The sequence below is a fragment of the Montipora capricornis genome, chromosome 10 (assembly GCF_036669925.1).
Source record: "Montipora capricornis isolate CH-2021 chromosome 10, ASM3666992v2, whole genome shotgun sequence".
Lineage (NCBI taxonomy): Eukaryota > Metazoa > Cnidaria > Anthozoa > Scleractinia > Acroporidae > Montipora > Montipora capricornis.
The window spans coordinates 62223873-62246975 of record NC_090892.1 but is presented as its reverse complement, the minus strand read 5'-3'; the positions used below and the strand labels follow the sequence as shown (position 1 = coordinate 62246975).

Sequence of the window (23103 nt, the reverse complement as noted above, 5' to 3'; positions counted from 1 at the left end):
CAAATTATGTCACCAGATCACCTGGTAAGGATGCCTGAAATAGTTAATCTTTTTTTGACACAAATAAACATATTCTTCTCTAAGATGTAGTTAGTATCATGATACCCAGACGAAATTTGGCCAGGGTCAGATTATGTTAAGAACCCATGATAGATTTTCCAACATGCATGCACTATTGAGCTTACAATGAGTAATTTCTAATAGATCCTGTGCAGGCAGAAAGAAGTGGTGCCGATATTGCTTCAGCAGCTGCAGGAACCAGCATACACAGTCATCACCAACAAGGTAATTGATATCAGTCACTGTAAGGATGTTTCCTAAATTTAAACATCTCAGTGAAAAGAGGAATACATTGTTGTTGCAGTGTCTCTTTCAACCACAGGCCTTTGCCTTTGTGCCTGCCAATGGTATTTTCTTGCTTAAGTACCAAAACTAAAAGTCTTAGTCTGGTGTTGGTTGAAACCCATCCATATCTTCTCTACCACAGTATATCACAATCATAAAACCAGCACTTGATGCTCTAAACAGGTACATGTTGTAATGGTATTTGAGGTTTTGTTTTAAATTGGTTGACTTCAGACTTACTGCTAACTGACTGAAAACGGTCTTTTTCACACAGCTGCATATGGGAGCACATTTTTATCAACGCAACAGCCTGTGGAGTTCTTCAAGGCTCTCTGTTGTTCTTGCGCTTGCTTTGTTATTTCAATTATGTATTTTTCGATACATATTTGATTTTACCCATCCAGCTGATCAATATTGCCTATTATTATTCATTCAAAATATTTCCCCGTTTCTGATTGGTTAAAACCACACGCAACCTCGTTCCCAGGGTCTCTCGAGCGAGAAGAGACCCTGGTAGGGTCTGGTCACTTTCTTCCGTGACAATTGAAAACACTAGGGAGGGATCCTCTCTAAACAAGGAATTTGTCGCGTTTGTGGCCTTAATTCATGGCGTTGTAAAGTTCCTCCAAACACAGCCTCGGCTAAGGCAAGCAATTCTTCAGTGGCCATCTTGAACAGATTTTTACAATGTAAAACGTCCTTGACTTAACCGCACAATCTACAGCAACTTATGACAGACGATGTATATGTTTTCTTCGGCGTTTGCAAACTATTGTCGCTGGACAGCTAACCAGCTGCTGTTCACCAAATTTGGAAAGAAACTCCGTCATATTGAATCAATAACGTCAAAAGTGCAGCCCGCTGCAGATTATTGAACCGATGACGTCAAAATGACGTCAAAAGTGTAGCCCGTTGCAAATTATTGAACCGTTGACCGAAAAAAGCAGGGGACGAGATTGTGTTATTTTTGTTGAGCAGAAAAATGGCTGCGAGTAGGTTTAGAAGTTTGAGCGAAGAAAATATTTTGAATAAATAATAAAGCAATTATTGAATTCGGCTTTCGTAGAATATGAAGAATTCTGCAGATCTCGGAGGATGTTATCCACCTCGGCCTTCGGCCTTGGTGGATAACACCCTCCTCGACCTGCAGAATTCTTCATATCCTACTCAGCCTCATTCAATAATTGCCAAATATTTACCTTGAAAGTTTTGTTTTTTCAGTTAATGTCAGTGCAGCTGTATCTTTTTAATTTCTAAACCATAATATTGTTTTTCTCTTTATTTCCTGGTAGCCAGAAAGTTCTTTATGCCGCTTTTTGTCAATCTAACAGCAGATTGTGTTGATTATTCTGCAATAGATCCTGTGCAGCCGGAAGTAAGCCATGTTGTTGCTCCTTCAGCAGCTGCAGGATGCAGCCCGTGGCACAGTCATAACAAAGAAGGTAATTATTAATACAAATTACGGAAAGGTACATGTATCTTGAATTCTATTTATAAGTGGAAAGTGGAATTCGTTTGGTTTAAGAACTTTTAACTCCTCACTGTTCAGTTGTTCATAAATCCTGTCTTCTTCTTTGCTTGGGCTGAACTGGTTTCATTTTGTTTATTTGCCTAGTCACATGGCGCAAAGCACCCTGCAAGCAGAGCCTTTCTTTTGCTTGCTCGATTTTGGCGTTCTCGAGAAAGGCTCTGCATGAATCGAGTAAGATCTTTATTGAATATGCGCTGCATGTTGCCAGGATACAGTCTCGAACCCAAGCCTAATATGCCAGATCTCGCCGCCATCTTGGTTTTTCATGGTACAGCGGGCTCAATTATAACCATCGGTTTTGTCACTAAACGGACGCTCGCACTGGAAAAACCGGTTTGACGAGAGAAAACAAGATTGACTAGTCCAGAAGTTCGGGCTACGGCAGCTTCAAAGAGTTGACGCGATTCGAGCAGAGCCTACCTTTCTCCTCCTCAGTAACGAAAAAGACAAAAGGAGGCTCTGCTCGCAGGGTGGGCGCAAAGCTGCAGCTCTGTGATCTTTTAATCTTTGCAATTTTATTTATTGATTTATTATATATTTGCCACACAAAACTTTACAATGATAAAATCCACCAGTAAGAATATATACATTTAGTAAATTTTCAGCTCCGACTATTGCATTTCTAGCTTTTTTATTGGCTAAAAAACTCCGACTATGAGCCATTATAGTTCACCACTAAATTTTCTCCGATTCTTATTGGTTTAAATTGATCACGTGACGCGATAGTGTTCGTTCGCGGAGAGACACTATCAGCCCATAGTGCCCGTCCGAGGAAAATACCCGGATGGATAGTAGTCGTCCGCTGAAAAAACAGTTGACAGTTGTACGCTATTCTTTAGCCAATGTACGCTGCGAATTATTGACATTTGTGACAGCCTGTACGCATGAATAAATATTTGATTGATCTGCATTAAGTGGGTTTTGACTGTTTTTCAACTGGCGCGCGGAAGAAAATTTAGTAGTGAACAATAAAGACAATAGAGTGTTTATGTCTCGGAACTAACGGTCTGATAGTTGCCCCTTGGAAATTTGATGTTCTTAAAACTAGCATATTAGCCCTCGAAGCTTCGCTTTTCGGGCAAATATTTGTTGTTTTACGTCATATGGAAAATAGTGCGCCAAGATGCTCTTTCCGGACACGTTGTAAAGTTGTGGAAATAAAAATCGGCGGCAAAACCTGGTTTGAGAATTTACTAAAACAATTATTCCATTCGCCCTTGTTTGATATGAAGTGATTATAACTAACTCGCGCTACGCGCTCTTTGGTTATTTTAGCACTTCATATCCAACTCGGGCTCATGGAATAATTGTTATATATACTAGTAGTAATCAAAGATTATGAGAGTGCGTTCGACGCCGTCACGTAAATATATATACCTGAAATAAATGATTTCCCTACCTGACTTTCAACCCCGGTCTATTGCTAAACTGATCGGCAACGAAGGTTTTACAGACAGATATATCATAATGTCAAAGTCCGATTCCAGCTAAGTGGTTCCCTGTGCAAACTGCGATTTGTTGATACGTTGCGTGACAGCGCCAGTTTCCGTAGGCTCACAATTTTTACCCTTCAAATTTCATGCTAAATGTTCTCCCATTAACTGCAAATGTTTGAGCGTAAAAGGTTATTTGTAGAAGCATATTTAACATACATTATTCTCGGCTGGAAGCGGCACAAACATAAGCAAACATTTGCAATCGTCTGCTCGTTTGTCGTCAGCGTAAACAAACTCCTTGCAACTGATTCAAGTATTATCCCCGATGAATGAAGTAGACAATATTTACATAATTTGCCGTTCCTTGGTTCAACCTCACCCTTATGGATCTTGCCTTCAGAGTACTTTTCCACCGATTTCAAACAGTATTCGACCGGATAAAGAGCTACATGTACAATGCATGTATCTGTCGCGACTGTAACTAGTCAACAAATGCAATCAAAATATAGCTGTTCCCACGGTTAACATCCTGAAAGCCAGGGCGATTCAAAGTCGTGTTCGTTAGCATATAAAATAAACAAAGACAATTCCCTCAGATTTTGATAAATGCTACCGTCGTTAAATCCAACGCTGAGAGCACAAAATGGCGAGGCCTACGGCGACTGTATCGTGAAGACGAGCTCACATGTCTTATCACATGTAATGAGAATGTGACGTAGTTTAATTTAATTTAATTTAATTTAATACTTCTATTGCGCATAAATCCATACAGAAATGATCAAATGCGCATTACGAATCAATATAAAAATATCCCAAAACGAGAGCGAAAACGAGGTCAGATGTCGTCATAAGTTCGCACCAGTTTCCCGGACGACACTTGCCCCTGCAAAAATCAAGCGGGGACCATTTTGGTGTCCTTACAGCAATCTCGAAAAGTTCTGCATAGCCGTACACAGGCACACCAACTCGAAAGACACAAATCGCAAAACGAAATTAGGCTTGCGTACTCCTTTTTGTCTAACGCAACAATTATGACAGTGTAGCGAGGATACCCAATAGGAGCTAAGAGCTTATTAACACTGGGCATCTCGATCGATACAGTAGATCGTAAAGCATAAAATAATATATAGATTTAGCCAAGCCTAAAAGCGGAGCTCCCTGGTTATTTCTTCTGTACGGTTTGACTCAATAATAAAAGGTTTCGAATTGTCAGCATTTTGATGTTTCCGGTTGCTGCTTTAATAATTAAATCATTTTCTTTGCTTTCTTCTATAAAAGAATTCATTGCCTAAACTAATGACTTCCACGGTAAATTTTACGCTAAAAACCGATATTGCATGAATTACGAAGCGATGAGTACGACATCGGTTTTTCCAGTGAAATTTACTTTGCAATTCACCAGTTTGGCAATAATTTTTTCTTGAACCGAATGAGTTTTAAAAGAAAACAAGCATTAAGCACAACCTCAGCGAGCGAATTGAAAAGGAAAAAAAAAAAAAAGCAATTTCAGAGTCAACTGTCAATCACCCTGCGAGCAGAGCCTCCTTTTTTCTTTTTCTTTACTGAGGAGGAGAAAAGTAGGCTCTGCCCGAATCGCGTCAACTCTTTGAAGCCACCGCAGCCCGAACTTCTGGACTAGTCAATCTTGTTTTTTCTCGTCAAACCGGTTTTTCCAGTGCGAGCGTCCGTTTTTTGACAAAACCGATGGTTATAATTGAGCTCGATGTACCATGAAAAACCAAGATGGCGGCGAGATCTGGCATAGTAAGCTTGGGTTCGAGACTGTATCCTGGCAACATGCAGCGCATATTCAATAAAGATCTTACTCGATTCATGCAGAGCCTTTTTCGAGAACGCCAAAATCGAGCAAGCAAAAGAAAGGCTCTGCTAGCAGGGTGACTGTCAATAGCCAGGTAGTAGGAATCATGCTAAAATTAGAAGCCATAAAAACAACTTTGTCGGTTCAAGGTCAAAGAAGAGTTTTACTGGTGTACTTTATTCCACTAAGATCATTCACTTTTTGATGTATTTCATTGAAACACGCCAGGTTGGCTTGGTACAAGAATCGTCAAACTACGGCAATGCAACCAAGAAAGGACGAACTTCAGACTCGATCAGCGCCAACACTTAAATAACATTTGGGTACTTTAAACAAACTTCTGAAAACACAAGCTACTGAGATTTCCCCCTAATTTTACGAGAACTCATTGCGAATACGTGTTTATAACATCATAGGCAGCCCAAGCTCGCGTCACTACAGACAGCCGTTGAGAATTTAAACGCGTTATAAGACTTTGTAAGGGAAATCAAATACCATCGATTGTAAAGCCTAAAAAATGCTCAATTTAACTTTCATTCAATAAAATGAATAAAAATGACTCACCTCTGGTGTATTCTTGTGTCTTTTGAAGCTTATTACACCGTTTCGGGAATTCTGTGTTTTCAGTGTTTTCAGTGTTCTAAGACTGCACACTACGACAGCTCAGAGGCGGTTTGCGACTCGAAAATCCATCCCAGCCAAGATTTTTTCACGCAAAGCTGAAGCCACATCATTTGCGAACCTCCGAGAATGTTTCGTAGTCAAAAACCCCCACGCACTTGGCTGGAAATGAGCATTTTCTCCTTCGATTCCACGATAGCTGATGAATTTAACAGCAACTGATGACCCGTGAAGACACGGAGCTTGGGTCCGAGGTCAAATTAACTCCACCCGATGAGGTACAGTCATTTCATTTACGACACTTAGCCCATCCCCACAGCGGCTTCTCGAACAGCTCCATGGTTACGAGAAGCCGCTGTGGGAATGGGCTAAATCTTGGCTGGGATGGATTTTCGAGTCGCAAACCGCCTCTGAGCCAACAACGGTCGGAATCGTAGTGTGCAGCCTTGACTTCGTCTTGTTGAAAACACTGAAAACACAGAATTCCCGAAACGGTGTAATAAGCTCCAAAAGGCACAAGAATACACCAGAGGTGAGTCATTTTTATTCATTTTATTGAATGAAAGTTAAATTGAGCATTTTTTAGGCTTTATAATCGACGGTATTTGATTTCCCATACAAAGTCTTATAACGCGTTTAAATTCTCAACGGCTGTCTGTAGTGACGCGAGCTTGGGCTGCCTATGATAACATAAGGGAAAAATTTTATTGTCACTGTCGAGGCACAACAAAAACCAGTTGGGCAAGCGGATTAAAAAAGCACTTGTTCGCTCGCATTTAAGAGGAAAACAAACAAACAAACAAATCAACTCTTTCTTTATGTACAAAAGAGTACAGATAATTGTTATTTAATTCCCGTTGACAATAAAAATTCGATTTTCATTCCTGAAAAAAAGGAAGAACCGAGTAAACCACTTTTTAAAAATACGCATCCACTTTAAATAACGCATCCGTAAAAATAACAAACGGTTTAGTGCCCAAGGAAAGAATTTGTGTGCTAAGTATGAGCTATTACTGGTATTCTGTTTTGTCGTTGTCGTTCTCTTTCGCTCAGTCCTTTCGTTTCTGTTCTAGACATAGGTCCTCCAGGCATCATGTAACCTTATCCGTGCTTCTAAAGATATGCCAAAAATTGCAATACAGAGAAAAAAGCGGCTCTAAGCAAATTTAAAATAGACACTCAGCCTTAAGTTTACATCCCGCCGATGCTTGACTTGAATAACTGCGTAGCCACCAGTGTGGACCACAGATATCGTGATATGTCAAACTGGATTGAAACCAGCGAAAAATGCAGAAAGAAAACATCATCCAAACCGTTTTCCACCTGAACACGAAAAGCGTTTGACTGTGTAAGAACTTTCGTTGATATATAGTATGGCCGTGGATGGCCGTGTAGCCCCGTCGAGCCACAGAAAGCGCGCGAAAAATGAAGCCTCTCTTATGTTCAGGTGAGTTCACCTAGGTTGAGCCTGCAATCCCATCGAAAACCAGTACCTGGTCAGCGGTCAACTTAAGAAAAAAACAGCTGACCTCTGTGAGCTTAAGCTTGAGCCGGCGATGTGGTCATGTGATACTGGCCAGCGGATACCTTGTTCTGACAGGTGTCAGTTAATCAAAAGATGGATGTCCAATATCAAAGATGTCTGCTGTAAACTAGCATGATATTGGTCATATTAGCGTACATGGAGGGCTGGACGGACCGACGGTCATGACGTCATGGCTATAATTAACAAATCGAAAGTAGTTCAGCGTTGTCTGTACTCTTATCGACAACGATATTCGCCATCACAGTGGTCAAGATGTTGTGGACTCACGAGGCGTAGCCGTAAACTGCTTAATATTAGTTCTGCAGTAATGAGAACAATAATTGGCAGCATTCCGTGTATTATACGTATGAATTTGTTGATGAGTAGTGAAAAGATTGTCGAAAGTGTTAGGGAGGAAGTGATTATGATGTTTTATTAAATTCTCCAACAATGGCTTTTCAGAACTTAATTACGAAATATAAAAACAAATGTTTTCGATATAAAAAGTTCCTATGTAACAGAGCTAGGAAGCGTAAAAAAAAAAGAAATAGTATAGATATTTATGCGCGTTTGTTAAAAAAGCATTTCCTTATACGATCTTATAAAGACATTCAAATCTTGGATATTTCTCATGTCATCAGGTGAGTTGTTCCAAATTGTAGAAGCTCTATAGACGAAGCTACGCTGACCAGTTACGGATTTGCACAAAGGAATGTTTTGATCGACGAATGAATTTATCACTAAGATATTTAGGTGCTAAACCGTTCATATTCTTGAACATCATCGTGGCATCTTTAAGCTTGACTATAGATTCGACAGGTAACTAGCCTAACTCCTTAGAAATTGGTTGAGTATGGTCGTACTTCCTTGATGATTTGATAATGCGTGTACCAAAGTTCTGGACCTTCTTTACCTTAGAAATGTTCTTAGATACAGTACCCTATACACAGGAGCAATAGAAGAGTCTACTAAATACTAGAGCGTTAACAACAACAACAACATTACTTTATTTACCCACGCTACATCTAGGAGTGATAAAAACTCGTTAAAACATGTGCGTGAAACCGAAAGCATTGAAAATAAAAGAAATAGTTTAAAATTACCATTCTAAAATCTATCTAAAAACCTGCTTCTTTAAAAGACATTTAAAAGTAGAAATATCTTTGGCGTTTCTAACATACGTAGGTAACGAATTCCAAACTTTTTCTGCCAAAAATGAGAATGACTTATGGCGCTATTCTAGATTAAAACTGGGTAGCATTAATAGTGTCCCCGACCCTCTTGAACTATAATTACAGATTTTGATCTTAAAAAAATCCTCTATGTACCTTGGGGCTTCTTTATGAATACATTTATATACAAAAACTAGGGCCTGGAATTTTCTTGTTTCTTCTAGCGTTCTTATACCACCTATATTTAATAAATGATTATATGGTGTATGCTTTCTATACCCTAAAATAGTTCTAAGAATATAATTATTGGTGTCTTCTAATTTTTTAACTTGACCTCTTCCAACTTCAAGTAATAGCGGACAACAGTATTCTAAATGAGGCAAAATATAAGCTTTATAAAGGCGGCACATTACGTCTAAAGGAATAAACCTGCGAATCCCCCGTAACGCAGAGGCTTTTGCACACGCCTTTTTTACTTGTTCGGACACATGAGCAACAAAATTGAGCTTACGATCTAATGTAACACCAAGGATTTTAAGTGTATCATTGACGTCCACTTCATTGTTATCTACACTGAAGTTATAACGATATGATACTGGACCTATAGCCATTGCCTGATGCATTGATCTGAAGATAGTTCTGCCGAAGCCATGTTGATAATATATGTAGATATGTAAACTGGAGGAGAAGCGTCCGATGCATATTCGGTAGTGTCATCTGCATACAACCATAGAGAGGAGTTTGTAACCTGAAGGTTCAAATCATTAATGTAAATGTTAAAAAGCAAAGGGCCCAACAAGGATCCCTGAGGGACCCCAACTTTGAGAGGTTTCCAGTCAGAGTAAATGCCATCTAATTTGACCCTCTGTCTCCTATCTTTCAAGTAGTTGCTCATCAACTCCAATGCTTGATCTGTGAAGCCATAGGCTCTGAGTTTTGCAAGCAGTAGGCCATGGCATACAGAATCAAACGCCGTACTCAGGTCAATTGCAAGCGTAGCTTTCGCTCACAGTATTAAAACTGAAGCATAGTTTATTATTGCGTTTCTCAGTAATGAGTTTGACGCTTGGATGATCTGCAAAATCATCAGTTGTCTTATCCATCCCCTCAGAGGGGTTAGAGTCTTTCTATCTCATGCATATTTCATGCGATTGATTTGGATAAGGCTTGCGATACATTTAGAGACTGTCTGTGTTACATGCTCATTAGAGCTTAAAGTTGAATCGATAACAACACCCAAATCCTTAGCAGTAGGCACCGGCAACAATTCTTTACCAAGAAGCGATGCTTTGAAATTACTTGCCACCTTTTCAAGCGTCTGACGTTTTCCAGATACTGGAAACTTAGTCTTATCGGGACTTATTAAAAGACTGTTTGAACAACACCAGGCTGCGATATTTGTTAGGTCTACTGAAAGCAGAGCCATAGCGGTCTTATAGCCTCCTTTAATGGAAATGTTAAATAAAGGTTTGAATCGTCCACATACGATTCCACAGAGCATACTCTTGGAATGCCAGGAAGGTCATTGATATAGATGTTAAACAATGTTGGTCCGAGAATCGAGCCTTGCGGAGCACCGTGACCTACTACTGTGCGATTGTCTGATAAATGAGTGCCAATGCGAAATGACTGACATCTGTTCTATAGGTAACTTCTAAACCATTCGATAGAATTTTTTGATACGCCAAGCAGGGCCGTAGCCAGGAAAAAATAATGACTGAGGCAATGCCTATGGTGAAATGCTCTTCTTAGTATTTTAGGTGTTTTGTTACGCTGGTCCTTGCTTGGTCCTTGCTTGCCTTGGAATCACGCTCTATTAAAAAAAAAAAAAAAACGAAAAAATGACTGAGGCAAGTGCCTCGGTTTGCCTCATACTGGCTACGGCCCTGCCAAGAGTGCGTAGTTTACAGAACAGTAAGTTGTGGTCCAGACTATCGAAGGCTTTGGAAAGATCCAATAGTACTAGCGCAGTAAGACGTCTACTGTCAATTGCGTCAAAGGTCGTATCTGTTATAAAAATGTTCAATGTGTCTGTGGAATGCAGCTTTTATTTCCGCTTGTAAGACGCTTGTTGCGTGACATATATTCCATTAGTTGGTTTAAAGCTGCTCGCTCACATATTTTTGAGACTGCTGGTAACAGAGAGATTGGACGATTATTATTAGCTATTTCATGGTCTCCTTCTTTTACTAAGGGAATAACTTCAGATTTCTTCCACCTTTCCGGAAACACGGACGTCAGCAGTGAAGAATTAACTAGTTCAGTTATCACAGGTAGAATTGTGGTGCCTTGTTCAGGATGAAAGTAAATTTCATCTGACTCATGAATGGTTATTGAGGGTAAGTTAGATTCAGTCAGCGGTATATTTTTTTTATTTGCGATTTTCTTGGCATCAAAAGACTGTGGTGAAAAATTCGTTGAGTTTATTAGCTAGAGACTTAATATCCCTAGTATATACTCTGTTTGACACATCCTTCCGAGGGAGACTATTCCTGATGGTTTTCCTTATGGACTGTTCATTTTTATTTTTGATCTCGTTTTTAATATACCGGTAGTCTCTTTCGGCTTCTCTCAACTTTAGTTTCACCATTTCGCGAGATGAGCGGTACTTTTCCCAGTCTACTGTTAAGCCAGAAATACGGGCCAGCTTGTGAAGAGTGTCTGTTACGCATGACATGTTTTACTTCTTCATTAATAAACGGACATTGACGTTTTCTTATCTTCATGTTCTTGATTGGTGCATGTTGATCTAGTATTTTTAGGAACCTATCGTTGAAGTACTCTTACTTTTCGTTAACGTCATCATTCAAATAAATCTGGTCCCACTGCACAAAGAAAGAGAACACGGCATATCTTCTCTATACAGTGAAGGCTTGGACTTGCTAATGTAACAAAAGACTATGACTTAACGACTGACAGTAAACGTAGAACTAAAAGGCTTAATAGAGGGATCTTAATAGAACGGAGTAAAGGACAAATCACACGTGGCCAGTAAAATGAGCTATTGTTATTACGAGTCTAAAGGTCATGTATAGGAAATAGATGACAAAGTTAACAACAAGAGCTTTTGTGACAGATAAGACCCTCGATGTCGAGCGGCGATTAACTTCACGCAGTTCACCAAAAATAAGATATCATTAGTAGCTCAAGTTCCTTCTACAAAAAAATACAACACACACTACAAGGAAGGGTTACGTTTTTTCAAACGTTGGCCGTGTAGCCATATTTCTGAGTCATCCGCATAGCAATGAACGTCAGGTAGATGTGCTTTTACAATCTCAAAAAGCTTGGATGCGTAAATGATGAACAAAACAGCACCAAGACAGGATCCCTGAGAAACACCATACTGCAAGAAAAAACGGTCAGAGAGAGTTCCATTGACCGAGATGCGTTGACTTCTGTTCCTTAAGTATCCTGAGAACCATTCCAAGACTTGACCCGAGACGCCAAACCTTGACTGAAGACTCGTGATCAAAATACCGTGATCAACGGTATCGAAGGCCGCGCTCAGATCTAAAAGAACCAGCAAAATTACATGACCTTTGTTCATATTCATAAGAATATCATTCTTTACCTTTAAAAGAGCAGTCTCTGTACTATGATGTTGCCTGTACGACGACTGCAAAACAGGATAGAGACCGTTGGAAGACATATGCAAAAGCAGCTGATCTAATACCGAGCGTTCTGTTAATTTAGACACATAAGAAAGATTACTAACTGGGCGATAGTTTTTATACAGAAGATCGAGGCCATGTCTCTTGAGCAGGGGATTTACTATGGCTTCCTTCCATGAATCAGGAAAAGAGGCCATCTCGAGAGACTGATTGATCATCTGTTTAACTACAGGCAGAAGCACATCCATACACTCCACCACCAGTGGAGTTGGCATTGGGTCCAAAGCGCAGTGCTTCTTAGCACATTTCTTCACCAGCTCTAGGACGTCATCATCATTTAAAAGCTTAAACTCGCTGAATGATTCTCTCACAGGACGATCAAAGTCATATTTTGAGGACCCAGAAGAACCTCGTGCAGCAACATCAAGATCCAACCGAATATCAGATACCTTCTTGACAAAGAAATTCCCCATAGCGTTAGCCAGTAAATATTCATCGTCATGTGGTGCGAACTGGACTCCAGAATCCTGCCTCAGTAACCTCTTCGTAGCCCTGAAAAGTTTACCCTGATCGCCACTGTTTTCCTCTATAAAATCTTTATAGAACGTCGTGCGGGCGTTATTCAATAAATAGGTAACACGGTTCCTGCATTTCTTATAGCATTCAAAGTCTGATGAAGACCTCGTCCTTCTCCAGCGCTTCTCAGCCCTGCGCCTAGCTCTCTTGGCTTCTCTTATATCCTCATTAAACCATGGTAGGCGTCGCCTTACAGTTACAGTCCTGGTTTTAAGAGGGGCGTGAAGGTTCAGGATGTCCGTAAGAGTAGTGTTATAACAGCCAATCATCACATCAAGGGAGCTAGGGGGGGTTAGTACACAATTCAGAGTCTCTAAGATCTTTTCTTAGTTGATCGATGCTAACAGCTTTAAGATTTCTGTAGTTATGTTTCGTAACGGATGGCCGGCTTAGGCATTTGAAGACTGCAGGTAACAGCAAAGTGGTCTGAAAATAAACGGTCTACTTGTGGCATAGAGATCACAGAGTTACAATCAGATCCAGTGTGTGACCATGGATGTGAGTAGCCCCCTTCACATGTTGCTGAAGACCCAAAGATTCAAATAAATCCTGCAGCTTACTTGCATCCTTGTCACCAGCCGCGTCCACATGGATATTGAAATCTCCCATAATGACCAACTTTTCAGGAGCCAATATGATGGACTCCATGTAGTCAGAAAACTCAGCAAAGAAAGCATTTGTTGACACCGAGTGCACAGCACTGTACGGCACACGATAAATAATTACCGCACGGAGTCTATATGAGCCAGATGTTACAAGCCATTCAGAAAACTCAAATGAAGACTTCTCACCAGCAGATAGCTTAGACACACACAAGTTGTCCCTGAATAGCAACCGGTGCCGCCACCAGTACTCCGACTCACACGTGGGTGATCAAGCATTTTGTAGCCTTCAGGAGTCGCCAATGCACGGGCAGCCACATCGTCTGTAGTAAACCAGGTTTCAGTCAGCCCGACCAGATCAAACTGTGAATCCATGACATAGTCTGTAAAGTCAGCGGACTTATTTCCAAGCGAACGCGCATTAACTAAACAAAGCCTCAACAATTTATCATTGAGAGTGGTGGTGAGAGCATCTAAAGGAATATTAATCAAGTTCGAATAGTGATGTTTTGTGTACGCCAGACGCCTTGGACAATAGCCATTGTTAGAGCACAGCCTGTTGGTCGTGCGAATAGGAATCGTAAAAGAATGCATGGAACGAACACCGAAGCTATTATTCCTATGCATACCCCTTGACGGCGTGACTATAGGTCCGGGATTAAGTTTAAACACAATATCACCCACCAGCTGACAATGGAAAGAGGCGGTAGTGTTTGCATAGTATGTGAACGGACGCTTGCAACGCTTGATCCTGCGTAGTGTCAAATACCGAGTCATGTTGCATTTGATAACAATTATAACATTCCAGTCAAGGACAATGAATAGCACTCCAGCTCTAGTCGACAACAGATGCCAATCAGCAAACACAACTTGCTCGAAGGGATCCGAGTAGAATAAATTACTGACAGAAAAACTGCACTCCAATTGCCAAGCATTAGTCGATAAAACATGGTAGTTTAGAGTCCTTTCAACGTTATTTGTCATCAATTCGGTGTTAAAGATACTTAGCCATGATGTAGGAACTTTTAGACCATCGCCAGCAAGCAATAACAGCAGAAAAACAGTAAAAACACAGGAGGCCAAAAGGCCGTGACGATCCATGCGTACATAGGCGGTAACAAAGATTATAAGATTATAAGATTATAGAAAGCCGAATGGTATTTGGAATTTATCCGCCAAAAAATCGCTGTGTGGTCCCGGAGTGGAGTTGATGTGATAGGAAATTTATCTGGCCTTAAGGCTGTGGTGCTTTTATGGCGATTCGGTCCGTTGCTTTGTGATGCGAGAGCAATGTGTGGGATGAAATCGCCGCGAGTCACCAGCCTTTCTTCTGTTTATGAGGGGAAAATAAAATGACAACTAACGACATCGTAAAATTCGTAAGCCGCAAACCCGCCAAGAACACACACAGTTTGCCCTCCGATTGCACAGAGAAGAGGAGGACAACTGTACGTAGAGGTAAGGGAATTTGCCTTTCACTTGATATTCCGTGAAGTACGTAAAATACCTTGCCGTGGAACGTTTCGATGTTCGTCTGGCCACAAAATCAACTGCGTACCGAATGATGACAAGGCTTACACTGCCACCCTTCCGCTAAACGGAGGGAAATTATCGTCCAGTCTCTCTCCTCATCGTTCCTGGTAAGGTTATGGAGTCGGAGATTAACAGCACTCTTGTACAACACATTTTCAAGAGTAATAACCTTGTATCGGACAAACAGTGGGCATATCGTGTCGGGTATTCGACTGACGTTTTGCTGATTCACCTTACAGAGTCATGGAAGAGAGCTGTAGACTCAGGAATGGCAGTCGCAGCGGCCTTCGTAGATTTTAAAAGAGCTTTCGATAGTATACCTCATGACATATTGTTGAAAAAAACTGAACTGTGAGTTTGGAGTCGATAGTTCCCTACTTGACCTAATATGCAATTACCTCAGTGGTAGACAACAATTTACTGTGCTGAATGGTGTGAAGTCGGATTTGTTACCTGTATCAATGGGGATCCCACAAGGTTCGGTTTTAGGACCGACACTGTTCGTGTTATTCACGAACGACTTACCTTCTTCTGTGCCCTCTGGGTCCGTATATATGCATGCGGATGATACCACCATATACTGTGTTGGAGAAACAGCTGATCTGGCGATTGATCGACTCAATAAGGCCTCACGAGAGTTTTACAACTAGTGTTTAAACAACCGACTAACGCCACATTCCAGAGAGAGCGAGGTCATTCTTTTCGCCAGGGGATCACCGATGGGGCTTATCGCTCCGTTGTACCTCGGAAACTCAGTATTAAGTTTGATTACCAAGACGAAACTGTTAGGTATAATAGTATACCTGAAACTCACCTGGGTGGCTAACGTGCTTGAACTGAAGAAAGCTTTGCTAAAAAACTGTATTTGATCAAACGTTCTCGTTTTTTACCAAGGGTTCCATTTGAAGGACTTTTATTTTAAAGTGATTCTTCCAGCTGTTAAGTGCGGTTTAGTTTTGTGGGGTTCATGTTGTAATGCTGATCTTTTCAAGTCAATAGAAAGGCTTCATTGTAGAGCGGCATATATAATCTACAATTTACCTAAGGATATGGCTTCGGAGGACGTGCTCAGATACGTTCAATGGCCTACCTTTTCAATTTATTATAAGTTATATGTGCTTAGATTTCTTTATAGGGCGCATCGCGAGTCTTTACCAGAGATAAGGTACTAAAATATTGGCCATAACCGTGTTAGCACTTACTTCATTCGAGATCAGAACCGTCTTCTCGTGCCAAGGTACGAGTCAAGATATATGAAAGATTCTCTCTCATATAGAGGCGCATCGTTATGCAACTTTGTTAAGTATAATGACAGGGAAGTATCAATGACCCTGAATTTTAATCAGCCTAGGAAGCGAGTTAGCGCTGAAGATTATTTTATAGATTTTAAGTTTGAATGTACGTCAACATCTACTATAAGATGCAGACAACAGAATTTTATATATTGCTGATCACTATGGCATATAATATACCTGATTTGTAAATATGTTTTGATGTAGAATAGGTTAGTTTAATTCTTAAATACACATTAGATTTAAATTCTTAAACACAAATATTTGATTTGTAAATATTCTATAATTATCACTACTAACAGGCGGTACCATGAGCGTCTTTGTTTGGAGGCATGGCACATTACATCCACCCACGCTCTCTTTGAACCGTGAGAATGGTGGCCTTTTACCTGACACATACCTTCATCTCGTTAGTGTCAAAGGTCGTTAATTAGCATCTCTATAAAAGGACTCTTCCAACGGTTTTTCTTCACCCCTGAAGAAGACACAAACACTTGCTAAGTGTCAAAATATTGGGTCTGTGAACTGTAACTTTGTTTGGTTACTTTCAATTCCAAACCGGAGTAGCTGCAAACTGTGACTGATTCAGTGTACACCAGGTTGCCGTGTAAGTTGTCTTATTAGTCTCACACTTTGTTGATGGAACCGTGTCTTGTTATTTTATGTCATTAACTTCGCAATGTGAAAAAAGTGCATTACTGTACAACTACCCTTTTGGGGGAAAAAATCTTGGTTTTGCGACAAAAAGCAATTATTTGTTAATTAATGTTTTTTTATTTAATAATGCGTAGTCTAGGCCCTTCACATCTAAATTGAGACCACAATAATTATCCCGGGTTTCATTATTCGCCAGAAGATATCAGACCAAACTAAATAAACACTACAGAAGAACACCTTTATTTGTTATTTTTGTCTTTTGCAGATGTGCCTTATCCTGCCAATATTATAGAAAGGATCCGTCAGCTCTACAATACTGGTGAAAAATCTGTTCTGCCTGTTCCATGGTGTGAAGACTTCAGCTTTCATCTAGATGATATTTTTACCAAGTTAAAGATTTTGGGCAAAGAAAAGACAAGGGGAACATTGACTGATGAAATCACCAACATGACAGCTATCTTTAGAGGACACAAGGAGTGTGCAAAGCCACGGACTGTTTTAATTGAAGGAGACCCAGGCATGGGAAAGACGACTTATTGTCAGAAACTGGCATATGATTGGGCAATGAAACGAGAAGAATGGGACAAGTCTTTTCCCGAGGTTCACGTTCTGTTGTTTTTGAGGTGTCGTGATATCAAAACAGATATTTGGGAGGCCATTGATGACCAAATTCTTCCTGTTGATATTGAAGAAGAAGCAAAGGAATGGTTCTTCGACTTCATTCGAGAAAATCAATCCAAAGTTCTGTTAGTGCTTGATGGAATTGATGAAATGGATTCCAGTAAAGTTGATATGTACATTGACCTTCTGAAAAGTAAAGTCTTACCCAATTGCCACCTTGTTATCACATCACGCCCTGAAGCTGGAAGGACAGTAAGGCGGTACTGTGACATCCTGTGGGAGATTATCGGATTTACTTTTGAAGACGCGCAGAGCTATATTTATAAGCACTTTAAAGGCATGGAAGACTTGGCAAGTGGGTTACTTATTCATCTTGCGTTTGACGGGCTGATAGAGGGAGACTTAGAACCGTTGACACGGAATCCTCTTAATACAGCTTTACTTTGCATCCTTTGGGAAGATTTCAAGGGTGTACTTCCACCAGAAAGGACACAGTTGTACACAGAAATTGTGCGATGTGTTTTGTTAAGATATGAAAAGAAAATTGGATCATCGAGTGACAGTAACGCGGACTTAATTTCAGTTTACAAGGATGACCTGGTGCTGTTGGGATGCATGGCGTTGCAGTCTTTACGTAAAGGAGAGTTGTATTTCGACGAGAGTGAATTTAAAGGCAGTTCCAGTAATTTGATCAAGTTTGGGTTTCTTTCAATCCAGACCGGTGGCAGCAAGAGGAAACCTTCCATGCGCTTTTGCTTTCTTCACGAGACCTTTCAAGAGTTCTTTGCTGGCTTTTATCTTGCTTATCAGATCCTTGATGGACACACAGATTGTAAATCAGTAGTGAATGATGAAAGGAACAGGAAGGAACTGAAACAACTGTTTTTATTCATGAGTGGTATTTTGTCGGCAACATCTGAAGAGGTGACAGTTTCGTTGGTAAAAAGCATGGCAGAGCTTGCAAGTTCGTCCAATATAGGAATGAAGAATTATGCAGAGGAAATTTTTAACTTAGCACTTGATTGTATGTTAGAATGCAAATGTCGTGGAGAGAACCTTCAGTCTAAGTTACTTCAGACCTTGGGACAAAACTTACTTGTTAAAGATCTAGCTATGAGTAGTCTTGGATGGACTCGTGTGAGCCTTTTTTGTGAATTTCTCAAAGTCAGCACATACTTGACCACTTTGGATTTCAGAGAGCCCCATATTTATTTCGATGTCCCTGATTATGAATCCCTTTTTGAGGCTCTCAAAGTCAACACATGCTTGACTACTTTGAAGTTGAGTTTTAATGGAATCGGTAATTCTGTCGCTAAATCCCTTTCTGAGGCTCTCAAAGTCAACACATGCTTGACTACTTTGGATTTGAAGTGGAACAAAATCGATGCTGCTGGCGCTGAATCCCTTTCTGAGGCTCTCAAAGTCAACACCAGCGTGACTACTTTGAACTTGAGTTTTAATAGAATCGGTAATTCTGTCGCTAAATCCCTTTCTGAGGCTCTCAAAGTCAACACAGCTTTGACTACTTTGGATTTAAGTTTCAACAAAATCGATGATTCGGGCGCTGAATCCCTTTCTGAGGCTCTCAAAGACAACACATCTTTGACTACTTTGGATTTGCGTTGCAACGAAATTGGTGATTCGGGCGCTGAATCGCTTTTTGAGGCTCTCAAAGTCAACAAATGTTTGACTACTTTGGATCTGAGTCGGAACGAAATTGGTGATTCGGGTGCTGAATCCCTTTGTGAGGCTCTCAAAGACAACACTTGTTTGACTACTCTGGATCTGAATAGGAACCAAATCGGTGATTCTGGCGCTAAATCCCTTTCAGAGGCTCTCAAAGTCAACAAATGTTTGACTACTCTGGATTTGAGTGGCAACAAAATTGGTGATTCGGACGATGAATCCCTTTCTGAGGCTCTCAAAGACGACACATGTTACTCTCCTTTGGATTTAAGTTGGAACCAAATCGGTGATTCTGGCGCTAAATCCCTTTCAGAGGCTCTCAAAGTCAACAAATGTTTGACCCATTTGAAGTTGAATTCGCACGAAATCGGTGATTCTGGCGCTAAATCCCTTTCTGAAGCTCTCAAAGACAACACATGTTTGACTACTTTGGATTTGAGTGATAACCGAATAGGCGATTCTGGCGTTAAATCACTTTCTGAGGCTCTCAAGGACAACACCTGTTTGACTACTTTGGATTTGAGTGAGAACAAAATTGGTGCCGCTGGCGTCGAATCCCTTTGTGAGGTTCTCAAAGTCAACAAATGTTTGACTCATTTGAAGTTGAATAGGAACCAAATCAGCTATTCTGGCGCTGAATTCCTTTCTGAGGCTCTCACAGATAACACATGTTTGACTACTTTGGATTTGAAAGAGAACCGAATCGGCGATTCCGGCGCTAAATCCTTTTCTGAGGCTCTCAAAGACAACACGTGTTTGACTACTTTGGATTTCAGTGAAAACAAAATTGGTGCCGCTGGCCTTGAGTCCCTTTGTGGGGCTCTCAAAGTCAACAAATGTTTGACTCATTTGACGTTGAAGAGGAACCAAATCGGCGATTCTGGTGCTAAATCCCTCTCTGAGGTTCTCAAAGACAACACGTGTTTGACTACTTTGAATTTGAGTCAGAACGAAATTGGTGCCGCTGGCGCTGAATTCCTTTGTGAGGCACTCAAAGTCAACACATGCTTGACTACTTTGAAGTTGAGTTCGAACAAAATTGATGCCGCTGGCGCTGAATCCCTTTGTGACGCTCTCAAAGTCAACAAATGTTTGACTCATTTGAAGTTGACATGGAACAAAATCGGCTATTCTGGTGCTAAATCCATTTCTGAGGTCAAAAGCAACATATGTTTTATTTCAATCTGAAGTATATACTACTAAGTCGATGATCGGGGCCCTAAATCACGAAATGAGGTTCTCGAAAGTCAACACGTTTGACCGAGTCTGTCGGGTTTGAGTTGGAACGAAATAAATGATTCTACCCCGAGTCGGGCGCTAAGTCATTCTTTTTATTGAAGTTAAATAAATTGTATCTTTTCCCAAAACTGCAAAATGATATGAACATTATATTATCCAGTGCACCTATTAAGAATCATTTAGAATTAAGGCTATTTCAGTAACCATATAGGCACTATTAAAAATAGAAAGAGTAACTAGGTTTTGGAAACATATTCATGTAAAAAAGCGTTCTCTAAAAAGGAAGCTTTCGGCTTCCAGACTAAAGCCTTTAAAAACTAAGATGTAAATGCGCGAAATATATGCAAAATGGAAGTGTGAAAAAATTGTAAAAACGGTAAAAGGGGAAAAAAGCGCTAATCTAAAAGAATAGATTATTGTTTTGGCAAAGGCTTGGAGTTATTGTCTGCTTCATTAGTGTGTGCCAAGATTCCAAAGTTTTTCGAGTTCGGAAGTTTCCTTTGTCAATTACTCTGGCATTGTTGAAGTCAATAGAGTGATTGTTACGCCAAGCGTGAGCTGCAATAATTTACGGTGGCCCATGGGTGACATTTCCAGTTTTTATTTATCTTGAAATAATCGTATGAAGCTTTAACTTTGACCGGATTATTTTGTCGACAACAACCGTAGACATTTTATCTAGAGATAGCAATTATTTTATCTACTACATTTCCCAAATTTCAATTTTGTTTCCTTTTTTCAATTGAGCGTTCGATTTCGTCAGCAAAATTTCGTTATTAGATTTTGTTCTACAAAGTGATCTTTTAGTCGTTTTTTGGCCTCTTTCTTTTTAACTAACGATGTGTTTGAGCACATTTCGTTTTTCAGAGGCGTTCCTATTCTTGATTCTGGAACGGTCCCCTCTTGAAAAGCGAGAACAGATTGTTCCTCTTTTTTGTGTTCCTTTAGATGAAATCAGAACGAGTTTTCATACTACTTGGGAACAAAATGGTGCTTTATTGCTAAAAGGGGAACCAATTGTTCCGAGTTCCGAATCCCGAGCGAAACAAATTGGTCCTTAATGGATGATTTGGGAACTATTGTTCCTAAAAATGTGTTCCTTTTGATAACATGGGAAGGTGCTTTTATAAAGATACGAAACAAAATGGTCCTTTATTGTTAAAAAGGAACCAATTGTTCCGAATTCCCAATCCCGAGCGTAACAAATTGGACCTTAATGGATGATTTGAGAACTATTGTTTCAAAAATGTGTTCCTTTCTATCACATGGGAACCAATTCTTCGGAGTTCCGAATCCCGAGCGTAACAAATTGGACCTTAATGGAAGATTTGAGAACTATTGTCCCTAAAAATGTGTTTCTTTCTATCACATGGGAACCACTTGTTCCGAGTTCCGAATCCCGAGCGGAACAAACTGGACGTTAATGGAAGATTTGAGAACTATTGTTCCTAAAAATGTGTTCCTCTTGATAACATGGGAACGTGTTGCTATAAAAGTACGGAACAAATTGATCCTTTAGTGTTAAAGTGGAACCGATTGTTCCGAGTTCCGAATCACGAGTGGAACAAATTGGTCCTTTATCTGTGATTTAAAATCAAATTGTACCAATAACGCGTTAATCCTTTGTCATTGTTTGAAGAGCATTTGTTCCTACTCGTGAGTTGTCTAAGGGCTTTATCGTTTCGTTTTGCGAGAAGAGGAACGTTTGTTCTACATTGTGTTTTCGTTTAGCGGTTCGCTTTTTATGCTCATTTTCTGGTCTTTTCTCAGCTGTTCCTAAAGAACAATTGTTCCCTTTTCAGCTGTTATTTCCTTTCCTGGTAGATTAAGGAACCGTTGGATCGCGCTTATAACCTTAACAAGACGCCTACAAGGGCGTATCCGTGGAATGCGCAAACAGTTAACACAAATTGTCCAGTTACAGTGAACTTCAAGTACAGGTAGACTTCGGAAAATGGCGAAAGATTACCAGAAAGATACATCTGTAATATAACTTAAAGTTTTTCGTTGTAAAAACTCATTACTAATGTTACTAAATTTGCAAATGCAAACAACGAAGCCCTATTAGCAGGTTATGAGGATACGGGATCTTTTATTACTGGGTTGCCTATGGGCAAACCCAGTCAAGGTCTGCGTTTAGTTTGTTTGTTTTCTTTTTTTTTTTTTTAGTTTTTTTTTTTTTTTTTTTCCGTGTCGGTAAAAGTCTTGCCTGTCACTCCCCTGGTAAGTGGTGTCTTTGTGGATAGAGCCTTCTGCGAGTATTTTCTTAGGATCGAGAGGGTAGTGGAAATGCGTAGATTTCTCTGGTGGACACAGTAGAATCATTAACTTAGCCTGCAATGGCGTCGAAAGTCATGTAACGCGAATGGCGTTTTAGTAGATCCTTAAACAAAATATACCCTTATGGAGCTCAATAATAGAAAGTCAGTTGGATAAAATAGGCAGGAATCTCAAAAGCGACGAGCACTGGACTTCGAGAACAATCTATCGCCCGTCGAGACGAAATCAAAGTGAGCAGTATTTACCTGAAGTACATGGTAATTTGACACAATTGAGTTTCTTGTCTTCACGCACGCAATCAAATAGGAAGAGGTTTTCGCCTCTAAGAGCAAATATGTTGTTTGTTTCAATAAAATTTTCGCTGGAAAAGGATTCTGTGGTATTTTCTGCCTTTGTGAATTATAATATCATGTTGTGTATTGAATTTTCGAGCTTAAGGTTCAAATGTGATATGGGAGAGGTTTTTTAGTATTGCTCTGTAAGCAGGAAGGGTTCACAGGCCTGTTGGAAGCGTGCTTGAGTTTCAACAAAATGAGGCCCAAAATCAGTGAAAA

The 23103-nt window shown here is 40.1% G+C and overlaps 1 protein-coding gene across 4 annotated transcripts in view; it reads left to right on the top strand.

Moving 5' to 3' along the window:
• The window catches only part of LOC138018425 (NLR family CARD domain-containing protein 3-like), a 37185-nt gene extending 14264 nt beyond the window's left edge, over positions 1-22921 (top strand). For all 4 annotated transcript variants that reach the window (XM_068865042.1, XM_068865044.1, XM_068865046.1 and 1 more), the window contains 3 exons: positions 205-285; positions 1704-1787; positions 16989-22921. In XM_068865042.1, the coding sequence (XP_068721143.1) occupies positions 205-285; positions 1704-1787; positions 16989-20218 (3395 nt within the window). In that variant the 3' untranslated portion in view covers positions 20219-22921. The remainder of the gene's footprint in view (positions 1-204; positions 286-1703; positions 1788-16988) is intronic.
• Positions 22922-23103: the final 182 nt, after the last annotated feature.